At 41.4% G+C, this 15,613-nt stretch overlaps 1 protein-coding gene across 2 annotated transcripts in view; it reads right to left on the bottom strand.

The window, feature by feature from the left end:
• The window catches only part of fam193a (family with sequence similarity 193 member A), a 227,901-nt gene that overhangs the window by 5,776 nt on the left and 206,512 nt on the right, over positions 1–15,613 (bottom strand). Inside the window, exons 19-21 of one of the 2 annotated variants that reach the window (XM_043704036.1) lie at positions 11,551–11,781; positions 7,493–8,336; positions 839–920 (exon numbers count right to left, since the gene is read on the bottom strand). In XM_043704036.1, coding sequence (XP_043559971.1) covers positions 839–920; positions 7,493–8,336; positions 11,551–11,781 — 1,157 coding nt within the window. Of the gene's footprint in view, positions 1–838; positions 921–7,492; positions 8,340–11,550; positions 11,782–15,613 lie in introns of both variants that reach the window. The other variant, XM_043704026.1, reaches the window with a different exon arrangement.

Raw genomic sequence — 15,613 nt, forward strand, 5'->3', positions numbered from 1 at the left:
ATTGTGCCTGTGCTGGCTCACTGCAAGAAATTTCAACTCCCTCCCTCTCGTACCTCTTTTTCTTTTTTAAGTTAACCTAGTTTTATAATCAATCTATTCAGAAAGACTTTATTATACACATTTGGAGCAGGTGAGACTTGAACCTGGGCCCCTCAGTCCAGAGGTAGGGACACTATTACTGTGTCAGAACAGGTCCTCCCTCCTGTGCCTCTTAGTCCATGGCCCTGCAAATGTTCAGCTGCTTATCCAATACAGTTTTAAAAACCTGAATTAACTCTTCTTCCACCACACTTGGGCACTGCATTCTACATTTCAACCACATTCTGCATGAAAACGGTTTTCTCACATCAGAGATGGTCCTTTTATCAACTAGTACTCTCTGGTTTTAAATCTTGCTACTAATGGGAACGGTTTCTTTTTATCGACACTGGTTATAGCTCTCATGAATATGAAACCAATCTGTTTCTGAGATTAATTAGTAAACAACTGTTTGATGCAATCTTGGACTGAAAGAAATGCTGTGAAAATTCTGTGTTAAGTCTAGTTTGAACAGAGCTGGATCCAGGCTTTATCCCTGGTCCATGAAGAAATATTATAATTAGCCATTGCAACTCTGAATGTAGAGCAAAAAAACATTACAGTACAGAAAGCCAGGCTGGTTTTTTTTCCCCCTGATCTTGCATGTGGATGTAGTGATCTGTGCTAATTGGTGCGCACTGGAAGATGACTCTGTGGTCAAATAACCCCTGAAAAGTCAGCAAGATGGCAGCAAATACAAGGCTACAGCCACATGCACAGCAATGCCACCACACATTACCAAACCACCAAAAATTCATACCTCTTGAAGTATTCCACTTCGCGCTCAGTCTCATCCATCTCCACACTGTCTAAGTCAATGTCTTTAGGGAGAAACACATCATCTGTTTTAAAGACAAGATAAAGTGGTCATGAACAGATATTTCCAGATGCAAAATTTAGATTTCTTAAATAATGTTGTTGATTATGGTACAGGAATAATTTGAGACAGTGTTTGTGATGAGGAAGTGAATTTTGTGCTTAGGGTTGCTAAATCTCTGCACAGGGTTTATTTTCCTCATTTCACATTAAGAGGAACTGCTATGATCATCAACAATTTTAGTACTGTTGCACCATATAATGATCAGACTTTTAGATGGACTTACTTTGTTGTCATCTAGCAGTGTTGTTTCAATTATAATCCTTAGGAACATTAGATTACATTGACTGAAAAGGTAGGTTTTTCTTCTTCCAAGCAGAGTTTTTTTTTTGTAGAAAATGCCAATGTTGTTCAGAATGCAGGTCATTTTGTTATAACGTGTATTACAGGAACTTGAATTCGCTGTAACGCATTGTGTTTCTACAATGTGAACGTTAAAAACAGAATTACAGCACCAACACTAAGTGCTGTTTCTAAAGCGTGATTTTTCTATAATGCGAGGTTGCACAAGAACACAATCATCTCGAAGTAGAAGAGCTGACTGTTGCATTGAAACAAAGGAGCATTGAAACACAGAAGTGGAATAGGCCATTCAACGCATTAAGCTTACTCGACTTTTCATTCAATTGTGGCTGATCACGCCACTGGGGCTCAACAAACATATTTACCTAGATGATTTGTTATTAATTTAATGCCTTAAATTGCACTTCACAAAACAATATTACCCAGCAAATGAATCAAAAGCAATTTTGTCTTCTGAGGTGTAAGAGCCATTGCCAATGCCTTAACTTTCTGTCCATTCCTAGTGTGCTTCCAATTAAACCTGTTGGACTATAACCTGGTGTTGTGTGATTTTTAACTTTGTACACCCCAGACCAACACTGGCATCTCCAAATCATGTCCATTCTTAATTATCCTTGGCAAGATGTGTTAAGCTGCCTTCTGTAGTCCATGCATTGTAATGACACCAAAGATATTGTCAGGAGCTCCAGAATTCTAATGTGGTAACAATGAAGGAACAACAATATAGTACCAAATCAGGACAGTGTACCTCAACCTGAGGGAAACCTATAGGCAATGGTGTTGGTGTTCACAGCCATCTTCTGCCTTTGCCATTCTAGGTGAGAGAAGTTATGGGTTTGGAAGATGCTGCCAAAACAGCCTGGGTAATTTGTTGCAGTATGTCTCAGAGATGGTACATATGGCTAACACTCAAGTAGGCTCCTTTGTCATGAATGATGAACTTCCCGAGTGTTGTTTCGAACAGTAAAATTAGTGGAGACTTGAAAGCACTTTATCCCATAGCAAAAACGAAGAATACTACATCAAAGAACACAAGGAGTATTAGGCATACAGGCCCAAAAGCCTCCTCCACCATTTAATAAGATTCTGGGTGATCTAACCTTGGGCTCAGCACCACTTAACTGCCTGTTCGCCATATACTAGACACCCTTATGGTTCAAACATACTGCTCTAAATACAGAAGTGCTCCACAGCTCTCCTGGATATAGATGTTCAAAGATTCATCACCCTTGCAAAAATTCCTCATGACATCAGACTTAAATGGGCAATTCCTTATTCGGAAACTGTGACCTCAGTTCTGAAGAAGTGTCACTGGACTCGAAACATTAACTGTGCTTTCTCTCCACAGATGCTGCCAGCCTTGCTGGGTTTCTGCAGCAATCTTTGTTCTTATTTCAGATTTACAGCATCCCCAGCCTTTTTTGTCTTTAGTTCTAGATTGTTCCAGGAGTTTTCAAGATCAGTAGATATATTTGTTAAATAGAAAGTCAAAGGAGTTTGGTGCAAATCAGCCATGATTTGAATTGGGGTGGCACAATCTTCTCGGACAGGATGGCCACTGCTGTTCCTTTGTTCTTGCACCATAGTTCACTTACACTAGTCATTCACTGTGACCACTGGAACATTGAGAATACTATCATATCACTGTAAAACTACTCTCTCAAACTTCAGTCTGGGTCACTAATATAGGAGGATCAGTATGAATCCATACAACTGGCAATGAAACAACTGACCAACTCTTCCTCAAGACTCCACAATGAGGAGTGAACACTTGGTGCAAAGTGCCATTCAGACATAGCCAAAAAATACTGAGTATCACTGCAAAGAGAGTCAGAGTCAAACAGCACAGAAACAGACCCTTTGGTCCAACTCATTCATGCCCACCAAGTTTTCCAAAATAAACATTTGCCTGCACTCAGCCCTTATCCCTCCAAACCTTTCCTGTTCATGTCCTTGTCCAAATATCTTTCAAACCTTTCAAATGTACCTGCATCGACCATTTCCTCTGGCAATTCATTCCATATACTTATTAAATCTTTTTCCTCTCACCTTAAAATTATGCCCTCTAGTTTTTAACTTCCCAACCCTAGGGAAAAGATCTTTGCTGTTTACCTTATCTGTAGCTTATCACGACTTTACTCCTCAACCTCCTACACATCAGTGAAAGAAGCCCCAGCTTATCCAGCCTCTCCTTATAACAAACTGTTCAGTCTCATTAAAATCCTTTTAAATCTCATCTGCACCCTCTGCAATTTAATAATATCCTTCCTTTAGTCGGGCGACCAGAATTGTGCACAGTACTCCAAAGGGGCCTGTAGAACCACAACACCACGTTCCAATTCCTATACTCAATGTTTGAGCCAATGAAGCAAGCACGACAAATGCTGCCTTTACCACCCTGTCTACCTGAGACACAACATTCAATGAACTATAGCAAAAGGAAGGGAATTAATTATCAGCTTCCAATGGGCTTTTCCAATACACAGTAAAATACTTCAAGCTCAACTGTTTTACAGAACACTGACTAACAGGAGGAAGTTTAATGATATAAATTAGTGAATCAAAAAACATCAGGCAACCCAAAAGGCAAAGAGATCAGAATAACGAAGCAGTATTGAAGGAAAAAAGGAAAGATTTTCTTTATACACTGTAGTAACGGATGGCATTGACAATAAGAAAGTGCCAAAAGAGAATGAGGAATGGGGGTGGGGGGTTAATTTTAAAACCTCATTATCAAGTAAACATAAGGAAAACTCAGCAGGTCTGGCAGCATCTGTGAAGAGAGAAACAGAGTTAACATTTTGAGTCCGATATAGCTCTTCTTCAGGAAAGACCCAGGTCAGATTTCAAAATTGACCAAAAAAGTGTTTGTGTGTTAGGGACAGATTACTTGGCAGTAGTCCTCCTTCTGTACTTTAAACAAGAACCTCTCAAGAAGCGCAGATGTCACAAGTTATGGCTTGGTTATGACAATCTTTATGATGGGTTGGAGAAAAGGATCAGTGTGGGTACATGCACTTGGAGTTGATTTTTGAGACAGGATATCAAGATTTTGAAGTTATTTACAACATGATTGAATGCTACAGAGGAAACATTAATGAGCTTTAGTGTGCTTGTTCTAATAAATGTTTAGAATGTTAAAGCAAGGTTATAAGTCCAACAACTTTATTTGGAGGTACAAGCTTTCAGACTGCTGCTCCTTTGTCAGATAGCGAATGGGACAGTATCATAAGGCTCAGATTTTATAGCAAAAGATCAAAGTGTCATACAACTGATGCGATATATTAGACAAACCTAGATTGCTGTTAACAATCAATACATCGCATCAGTTGTATGACACTTTGATCTTTTATTATAAAATCTGTGCCCTATGATCTTGCCCCACTAGCCACAGGATGAAGGAGCAGCACTCCAAAAGCTTGTACCTTCAAATAAACCTACTGGACTTTAACCTGGTGTTGTGTGATTTTAAAGCAGACTCTGCAATAATTTGTTTTAATCAAACTAATCTCAGAGCTCCCTCTACTGGTGAAACGTACTATAGCATAACAATCTACAGAACACTGAATGCTGTTACCACCTCCAGTTTACCGCCTCAAATCATTGGGATCGTCATACGGGTGAGGATTACCAAGGAATAGGAGTGCAAAGAGAGAGAACGGGAATGCAAAAGGAAGAAGAATATATAGAATGAGATAGTATGCAAGGAAGACAATTCTGATATCAATACTGTGCACGCATGCATGCATGACAGGGTGTGTGAAAAGTGTTTAGCTGGTATAGAAACATGATACAGTTTTGATGGACCAGCTAGCTGGTCCTTCCCTGCCTATCGTTTCTGTATGCTTCACAAAAGCCAATCAGTTACAAAGATCAACCAGAGGTGTATTTGAAAGTGATTAAAATATATTAGCACACAACTAAACAGACACTTTTTAGTACTTGCAGACAAGAAGGTTCTTTTTGTTTTAAAAAAGTTATTGCGATATGAATGTTGCTGGTTCAGCCAGTATTTATTGCCAATTCCTAATTTCTCTTCAGAAGGTGGTGGCTTCTTGAACTTCTGCAGTCTATTTAGTATGGATTTTGAATAGCTTTCAGAGTGTGGCGCTGGAAATGCACAGCAGGTCAGGCAGCATTCAAGGAGCAGGAGAATAGCATTTCAGACATAAGCCCTTCATCAGGAATGAGGCTTTTGGGTGGGGCTAAGAGATAAATGGGAGGCTGGGAAGGGGGTGGAGCTGGGGGGGGGCAAGGTGGCTGAGAATGCAATTGGTAGATTAGGGTGGGGGAGAAGGTGATAGGTCAGAGAGGAAGGTGGAGTGGATAGATGGGAAAGACTATGGACAGGTCAAGAGTGTGGTGCCGAGTTGGAGGCTTGGGACTGGGATAAGGTGGAGGAAGGGGAAATGAGGGAACTACTGAAATCCACATTAATCCCACATGGTTGCAGGGTCCCAAGGCAGAAGATGAGACAAGATTACCTACAGTGTGGAAACAGGCCCTTCAGACCAACAGGTCTACCACCCCCCCCCCCTCTGACTAATGCACCTTACAACTACGGACAATTTAACATGGCCAATTCATCTGATCTGCACATCTTTGGAATGTGGGCGGAAACCAGAACACCCAGAGGAAACCCATGCAGACACAGGGAGAATGTGCAAACCCCACACAGACAGTCACCCAAGGCTGGAATCGAACCTGGGACCCTGACGCTGTGAGGCAGCAGTGCTAACCACTTAGCCACCATGTCGCCCCCAACAAGTCCACACCGACCCTCTGAAGAGTAACCCACTTCCCTCTGACTAATGCACCTAACACTATGGGTAATTTAGCGTGGCCAATCCAACTGGCCTGCACATCTTCGTACTGTGGGAGGAAACCGGAGCACCCGGAGGAAACATATGCAGACACTGGGAGAATGTGCAAACTCCACACAGACAGTCACCCGAGGCTGGAATCGAATCCGGGTCCCTGGCATTGTGAGACTGTAGTGCTAACCACAGAGCTACTGTGCCACCCAATTATATTTCCTACAGCGGGGAAACAGGCCCTTCGGCCCAACCAGTCCACACCTACCCTCCGAACAGTAACACGCCCAGGCCCATTTCCCTCTGACTAATGCACCTAACACTATGGGCAATTTAACATGGCCAGTTCACCTGACCGGCACATCTTTGGATTGTGGGAGGAAACTGGAGCACCCGGAGGAAACCCACGCAGACATGAGGAGAATGTGCAAACTCTACACAGATAGTCACCCGAGGCTGGAATCGAACCTGGGACCCTGGTGTGGTGAGGCAGCAGTGCTAACCACTATGCCATCGTGTCGCCAGATGTTCTTGCTCCAGGCATCAGGTGGTTAAGGTTTGGAGATAGAGGAGGCCCAGGCATGTCTTTGGTGGAGTAGGAGGGGAGTTGAAGTGTTCAGTCTCGGGGCGGTGGGGTTGGTTGGTGCAGGTGTCCCAGAGATATTCTCGGAAACGTTCCACAAGTTGAAGTCCGGTCTCCCTGATGTAGAGGAGACCACATCGGGTGCAAAGGATATAGAAGATGATATTAGTGGAAGTATTGGTGAATTTCTGTCGGATGTGGAAGAATCCTTTGGGTCCTTGGACAGAGGTGAGAGAGAAGGTGTGGGCACAGGTTTTATATTTCCTGTGGTGGCAGGGGAAGGTGCCAGGAGTGGGATATGGGATGGTGGGGGGCATGGATCTGACAAGGGAGTCGCAGGGAATGGTCTCTCTGAAACACTGATAGGGGTGGGGAGGGAAATAAATGTCTTGTGGTGGGGTCTGTTTGTAGGTGGCAGAAGTGGTGGAGGATCTTGCAATGTATACGGAGGTTGGTGGGGTGGAAGGTGAGGAAGGGAGTGGGTTCTGTTCTTGTTGGGTTGGGAGGGGTGGGGTTCAAGGGCGGAGGTGCATGAAATGGAGGAGACACACTGGAGGGTATCGTTGACCATGTGGTAGAGGAAATTGCAATCTTTGGAGGAGGCCATCTGGGATTTTTTTTTAATGGTGGAATTGTCACCCTGGGAACAGATGCAGCAGAGGCAGAGGAATAGCGTGAATAGCACTGGACACGACTGATTTAACACAATATGTTGAATACTTCTTTAGCTGAACAAGCGAATACTGATAAGTGGCATTCACTCACATGACTGAGTAACATTACTGGCAAGGCTAACTGGGTCAAAGCATTTCCAAACAAAAATAGAGTGGCACTTACCAATAGAGTTGTTTAGCTTGTCGCCTTTCTTCTTTTTGTTTTTCTTGGTTTTTCCTTTGGGCTGGGGTGATTCCGCAGTGTATTTGTTAACTTGTTGCTGGTCATTAGAAAGGGCAGGGTCACTCACTGCTAACACCTTTTCTTCTTTCACATGGTTGAGCTTCTTCCCGTTGCCATTAACTCCTTTTTTCTCCTCCTTTCTGGTTTCCACCACCATTTGGCACTCAGACAGCTTTGGTTTGGGTGTTCCCAATTCTGCCTGACATTTGGCTGAACTTTTCGGATGCATCTCGCAAGGTCTGAAGCCCTCAGTTGGTTTCAATGGCCGTTCAGTACTCTGTTTGACCACCTGCGATTTTACCTTCTGTTTGCCATTTACTTCATTGTGGACTGAGAGTTCCAGGCTGATGTTGGCGTCTGGTTGCTTGGCCTTACCCTCCCGCTGAGATGGTGCCTGGGGCAGTCTGGGATCTTTGCCATTAGCTGGTAACTGCTGTGTTGTACTAGATTCTGGCAGCGCTTTCTGCTCCTCTTTGCTGTTTGTTTGTATCAGTGGTAGGTTGGGAGGTTTTGCTACAGTATCTGGCTGCTGGGATTTGCAGTTATCATTTACCAGATCCACAGCAGTTTCCTTTAAACGTGCATTTTGTAAAAAGCATTCATTTTTTTGGGATTCTTTAATTCTCTCTTTTTTCTTTTTCTTGGCTGATCTTATTTGCTGCAGTTCTTGAAGCCGTTGTAATTCCTGTTTTAGCTGCTCTGCCTCTTCCTGCCGTCTCTGCTCCTCCAGTAGTTGTAACTGTTCTCTCTCACGGGCTTCAGCCTCAAGTCGTGCCTTCTCTTCCTGCTGGAGGAAAACAGCAGTAAGTTTATTGAGCTAAAGCTTTTGTGGCTGTTATAAAAAGGTGTATTACTCACCCCATTGTAGTTCTGTGGCCTTCAGTTAAGCTTTACACCCGAGCTAACACATTAACAATTGGGTTCCTCAACTTGGAAGTGAAAAAAAGTGACATACGCCTTGCTTTCATGAAATTCATTTTTTTTTTCATGCCTCAAGCTAAGCCTACAGAAAATATATGACTGGTTGAGACATGTATCCTCAGAAACATGTCTCTCTCTCTCCACAGTTGATGCCTGGCCAGCTGAGTTTTCCAGCATTTTCTGTTTTATTGCAGAAACCAACAATACATAAACTTTTGGCTTTTCCATATGATAACTGTATTTGAACAGTTCAGTTGCATCTCATTAGACTCAACTTGGTGACCTCTTCAATGTTCAATGGATGTTTTGCATTTTCACTTTTACACAGGTAAGTTTTATTATCCAATCAATACTGCAACTCCCAGAACCCTGGGGAAGCAGGAAGTGCAAACTGCTCACCCTGACTGAAAAACATAATTTACTTCAATATAAAACTTGGCCAATCCAATCCACAAGTGCCAATCTTTGTAATACAGAATTGTATACAATACTCTAGTTACATAAAACAGAGCTATATACAAGTTCAAGAGTGTGGTACTGGAAAAGCACAGCCGATCTGCCAGCACCCGAGGAGCAGGGGAAATCGATGTTTCAGGCATAACTCTTTGATCAGTAAAGTGAGTAGTGCTCACATTCTCCCAACTGATTATATACAAGCTCAACATAACTTCTCCATTTTGGCAGTCAACACCCAGATTTATGAAGGAGGAGAAAATGAGGACTGCAGATACTGGAAATCAGAGTTGACGTTTCCAGCATGAGCTGATGAAGAGCTCATGCTTGGACCGTTGATTCTCCTGCTCTCGGATGCTACCTGACCTGCTGTGCTTTTGTAGCACCTCACTTTTGGACTCCTACCTCCATTTATGAAATCTAATATCCCATTTATTTTTTCCTGCTACTTTTATAAATCTAGATTAGCAAACCTAGAGGTGTCCCTCTACACTAATTTGAACAGTGCCATTTAGTTTATATTACTTCTCTCTTGTCTTTCTGTTAAATGAGAAACGCAATGTCTTTAGAAACTCCCTTGTTTCTAGAATTCAAAACTCATTAACAAGTACTCAAACCCCAAAGGCCTAAATCTAATAATGTTTAAAGCACAGATTCAACCGTTCATGCCAGCTCACAAGAACAATACCAAACTAATTTCTTTGTCTCCACACATTCCCACAGCCCAATGCCTCCTGTACAAGTCAGACTGGCCCTCAAAACTGAAGTCCTGGCAACCTTTACAGTAATACACAAAAAGAAACAAGTACTAACAAAGTTAAAGCACATTTTCTCCACTTCATGAGTTCCAAATGGTGAGCTTCAATGAGGATATCGTTCAATTCAATTTAAAAAATTGTAAACCTACAAAATTGCAAAAAAATTTATTTTGAAATTTTCAAATGCAAACACAAATAAAGTATTTTACTTTTATGTGGGAGTCATTTATAAGCCACAAAATTCTGATGCTGAATTTATTTCCAATGTCTTACCCTATACAAAATATAATTTGGTCAAGACAACTGACAAATATATAACTATTCCACAATGGAGAGGCAATCATATTGATAAACTGGCAACTTAATATTCCCAACTCTATGAATAAAGATGTTGAAATAGAGGTTATAAAAGAACATAAGGAAACCTAAAAATGGATATGAGTAAGATAGTGGGCAAAATTCTGGCAGATGGAGTATGTGAGAAAATAGTAACCCCATCTACTATGACAGGAAGAGTAGAAAAACAGCATGTTGTTTGAATGGAAAGAGATTGCAAAATTCTGCATTACTGAGGAATAGGAGTGTCGTGAATCTCAAAATGTTAGTATGAAGGCACAAATGGAATGTTGCTGTTTATTACAAGGGGAATGGAACATAAAACTAGCAAAGTTTTGCTCTGGTTGTACATGGCATTAATAATGTTATGTGCAAAGTTACAATCTCCTTACTTTATGAAATGCTGACATGGAAAGGAAAGGTCAGACAGGTTGGAACTGCCTAGACCTACATTAGTTGCAGAAAAGATTGTAGAGAAATATAATATGTATGTTCAAAAGATGAGATGAAACAAGTCATTGAATTTGGACAAGGAATTGAACACCAAATGATAAATACAATCAAAGGCTTCGAGCATGGATGGGAATCAGGAGAAACTTTTTCTCCCACAGGACGCTGGGCCTATGGAACACTCTCCCATAGGTTGAAAGTTTCTTTGTTGTAATACCTTTGATGGGAAAACAGCATCACTGGCCTTTTCTCAGTGCCCTCAAGGTTCCAAGCCATGTTTTTGAACCATTACAGTCCATTTCATGACAGCAGAACTTTATCTAATGACAGGGAGGGGAACAATAATATTGTTCAAGTTCAGATTTGTATGTGGCTTGGAGAGGAACCTGGTTGTGTTCCCATGTGTCTAATATCAAAGTTGGTAGGTTTGGAAGCTGCTGTCAAAGGAGCCTTGGTGAGTTGTTACCATTTATCTTATAGATAGTATGTACAGCTGTCACTGGTGATGGAAGGGATGACTGTTGAAGGCAGTGGAAAGGATGTAAATCAAGTGTACTGCCTTGTCCTGGATAATGTTCAAAGTAGTGGGATTACAATAGGTGGCACAGTGGCTCAGTGGCTAGCACTGCTGCCTCACATCGCCAGGGACCCGGGTTTGATTCCAGCCTCAAGTGACAGTCAGTGTGAAGTTTATATATTCTTCTCGTACCTGCTTGGGTTTCCTCGAGATGCTCCATTTCCTCCCACAGGCCAAAGATGTGCAGATTAGGTAAACTGGCAATGCCAAATTGCCCATAGTGTTCAGGGATGTTTAAGTTACGTACATTAGTCAGGGGAAATATAAGGTAATACAATAGAGGAATGGGTCTGGATGGGTTACTCTTCGGTGGCTCAGTGTGGACTTGTTGGGCCAAGTGGCCTGGTTCCACAATGTAGGGATTCTATAATGCTTCTATAATACAACATCTTGTACAGAGCACTGAAAAGGACTACATTATCCAACTGAATGACAACCTTTGTCTCAGTTAGTAGAATTGCAAAAGACTGACAAGGGGCCTGTAGTATGGAGAAATCTCTTACCTTTCGCTGTTTGTGCCGTGCTCGTTTAGCTGCCCTTGTGCTGCTGACTGGTTTAGATTCTGTGCTATTTATAAATTGCAATAGGTCTTCCACTTTTCGATGATCTACTATCTGCTCCTTCTCAAGGATCTGGTCTGCTTTCTTTGGCTGTTCTTCTTTTCGCTTTGTGAGTCGTAACCGGAGTTTTTCACGCATTTCTGCATAGTTTCTACTTGTCGGTGCAGCAGGTGGCTGAAAGACATGGGCAGTAACATTTAGTTGCAGGCCATGATTTGTTAGTTGTGTTAATTCAAATCAATGATAAAGTTAATGAGATAGCAAGTTTAAACCATCACGCAAAGAAAAATCATATACCATTAACAAAATCTGCCAATTAATTGTTGCTGCTTTTGCAACTGCTAGGAAAATGAATCATAAAAGCACTACCATTGTATCAAAGATCACATCTACAAGCTATGCAATGCACAACCTTGACAATCAGACATTATGCAAATTACTTTCAGCTGTTTATATATAGTTACTTTGGTTGAAGTTATGAACCAAGTCAAGACATCAAAAACGTGCATTTGAAAGGAAGTAGAAAACTGGCCTTTGGAAGTGCGCTGTGAATTTGGTGCATATATAACTGAAGCTTTTATTCTTCCTCAATTCTGTGGCAATGCAGCCAAACTTGATTGTGATGGTGCGAAGTGTACTGCATTTGGCATTGAAGCTTACCCACCTGCCTAACTCCCCAAACACTTTGTCAAAATTAGGAAGATCAGAACTCCCACCCATGATCTCTAACTGGTAAACCTTGCATCATGGGATAAACACAAAATCTCACACGTGGTTACAATGGTTTAACAGAACCATTAACACTGGCAAGGGTCACAAATGACTAATGGCCCTTCAGGTGAGACATTCCTCCCAAGCAATCACCACTTTCAGAGAATAACAAATTACAAAAAAATTAAAACCAAAAAGCCTCTGCATTATCACAAGAAAATGTTATACAATAAACCTTTTCTCAAAGCAACTGAAGGAGATGTGGTATAAGTCTACATTCTGATCCTGTCCAACTCGTCCTAACCTCCACTGACATGAACTGTTACAAATATCCAAACACCGACAAGACAGGATCTGATGCAGGGTCAGTGAATATCTCTAATCAAAAACTGTTTAATTAGAAACATAAAGAATAGGAGGAGACCATTCACCCCACTAGTGGCAAATCCTTTATATCGATGCCAAATTGCTGCTCTCCTCTGATACACCTCAACATTGTAAGCACCTAAAAATCTATTTTTTAAAAAACAATATTCAGAAACATTGCCTCCACAATGTTCTGTCGTAGCAAATTCCAAGAATTCACTACTCAGTGAAAAAAATTCTCATCTCTGTCCAAAACGGTCTATTGCATATCTTGGAGGGGGGGGGGGGGGGGAATATCATCCCTGCATTCAGTCTGTTCTACTTTGTCAGAATTTTACATGTCAAGGAGATCCCCTCATTCTTTACTCCAGTAAAATCAGGTGAAATCTTTCCTCATACGACAAACCTGCACATTGCAGAAGTCAGTCTGGTGAACTTTTGCTGCTGTCCCTCAATGGCAGGTGAATGTTTTCTTCAGTATGACCACCAAAATTGCTCATACTCCAGCTGTGGTCTGACCAAGCACAGGTGCTTGTTTCTGTACTCAAACACTCTTGCAATGAATGTCAATATACCATGTGCCTTCCTAACTCTTAGTTGAACCTGCATGCTTGTTTTCAAGATGTGTTTCCCAATTTATCACCATTTAAATAATATTCTGGCATTTTGTTTTGTCCAAAGAAATGGGCAATTTCATATATCTAGTTTATACTGCGTCTGCTAAATATTTAACCACTCACTCAACCTAAACTTTCCTGAAGCCTCAAAGCATTCCTAATCAATCACAGTCCCACCTAGTTTTTGTCGCTAACAAACTTGGAATGTAACCTTTCATTCCCTCATACAAATTCTTAACATACATTGTGAATAGCTGGCACCAACATTGCCTGCCTTCTTCACTGAAGCTTTTACTTCAGAAATGACTCATTTATTTATTTTCTGTCTGGTAACAAATTCTCAATCCATGCTGGTATATTATCATCAATCCCAAGTGATCTGATTTTATACACCAAGATTTTATGTAGGATTTTATCACTTTCCAAAAATCCAAATACACCACATCCACTGGTTGCCCATATCCATTCTACTAGTTATGCCCTCAAAAAAATCCAATAAGTTTGTCAACGACTTCCCTTTCATAAATCCATGTTGACTTTGAGAGATCCCTTTGATGTTTAGTAAGTGTTGCCTCTACTCTTGATCCTAATCTGAGTTGGAAGGGCACTTGTATACAACATGACTATTACTTGTTGCCAGGTTCTGCTGCCAGAATTAATCTGTACAATCCTCCTCAACCTAAAATAAGTTGTACAATTTCTTTACTCAAATAAGCTTGTTGGATTCATCTGCCACCATGGGACCAGTGAAAATAATTCTATTTGTTTTAAAATAGTGATGGAAAAGGATAGATAGGATCTAAAAGTTAAAGGTCTAAATTAGAGGAAGGAGACTTTTGACGGTATTATGCAATAACTTTCATAATTTGATTGGGGGCAGATGTTTGCAGGTAAAGGGATGGCTGGAAAACGGGAAGCCTTCAAAAATTAGATAGAGTCCAGAGACAGTATATTCCTGTTAGGGTGAAAGGCAAGGCTGGTACCTGTAGGCAATGCTGGATAACGAGAAAAGTTGAGGTTTTGGTTAAGAAAAAGGAGGAAGCCCACTTGCCTGCCTTTGGCCTACATCCATCCAAACCTTTCCTATTTATGTACTTATCTAAATGTCTTTTAAATGTTTTGTAACTGTATCTGCATTCGTCACTTCCTCTGGCAATTCATTCCACAGACAAACCACGCTGTTTATAAAATTAGATTTTCACTCATGTCCTTTTTAAAACTTTCTCCTGTCACCTTAAAAATGTACTCGTTTTGAACTACTAGGGAGAGAATAGGGCCCCTCAACGATTGGCAAGGCGGTCTTTGTGTGGAGCCGCAGAAAATGGGGGAGATATTAAACAAGTATTTTGCATCAGTATTTACTGTGGAAAAGGTTATGGAAGATATAGAATGTAGAGAAATAGATGGTGACACCTTGCAAAATGCCCATATTACAGAGGAGGAAGTGCTGGATGTCCTGAAATGCATAAAGGTGGATAAATCCCCAGGATCTGATCAGGTGTACCCTAGAACTCTGTGGGAAGCTAGAGAAGTGATTGCTGGGCCTCCTTCTGAGATATTTGTATCATCGATACTTTCAGGTGAGTGCCGGAAGACTGGAGGTTGGCTAACGTGGTGCTACTGTTTAAGAAGGGTGGTAAGGACAAGCCAGGGAACTATAGACCAGTGAGCCTGACCTTGGTGATGGACAGATTGTTGGACGGAATCCTGAGGGACAGTGTATTTGGAAAGGCAAGGACTGATTAGGGATAGTCAACATGGCTTTGTGTGTGGGAAACTTGATTTGAGTTTTTTGAAGAAGTAACAAAGACGATTATGAGGGCAGAGCAGTAGATGTGAGCTATATGGACTTCAGTCAGGCATTCGACAAGGTTCCCCATGGGAGACTGATTACCAAGGTTATATCTCACGGAATACAGGGAGAACTAGCCATTTGGATACAGAACTGACTCAAAGGTAGAAAACAGAGGGTGGTGGTGGAGGGCTGTGACCAGTGGAGCGCCACAAGGATCAGTGCTGAGTCCACTACTTTTTGTCATTTGCATAAATGATTTGGATGTGAGCATAAGAGGTACAGTTGGTAAGTTTGCAGATGACACCAAAATTGGAGGTGTAGTGAATAGCGAAGAAGGCTACGTCAGATTACAACAGGATGTTGAGCAGATGGGCCAATGGGCTGAGAAGTAGCAGATGGAGCTTAATTCAGATAAATGCGAAGTGCTGCATTTTGGGAAAGCAAATCTTAGCAGGACTTATACACTTAATGGTAAGGTCCTAGGGAGTGTTGCTGAACAAAGAGACCTTGGAGTGCA

Source organism: Chiloscyllium plagiosum, chromosome 2 (assembly GCF_004010195.1).
Source record: "Chiloscyllium plagiosum isolate BGI_BamShark_2017 chromosome 2, ASM401019v2, whole genome shotgun sequence".
NCBI lineage: Eukaryota > Metazoa > Chordata > Chondrichthyes > Orectolobiformes > Hemiscylliidae > Chiloscyllium > Chiloscyllium plagiosum.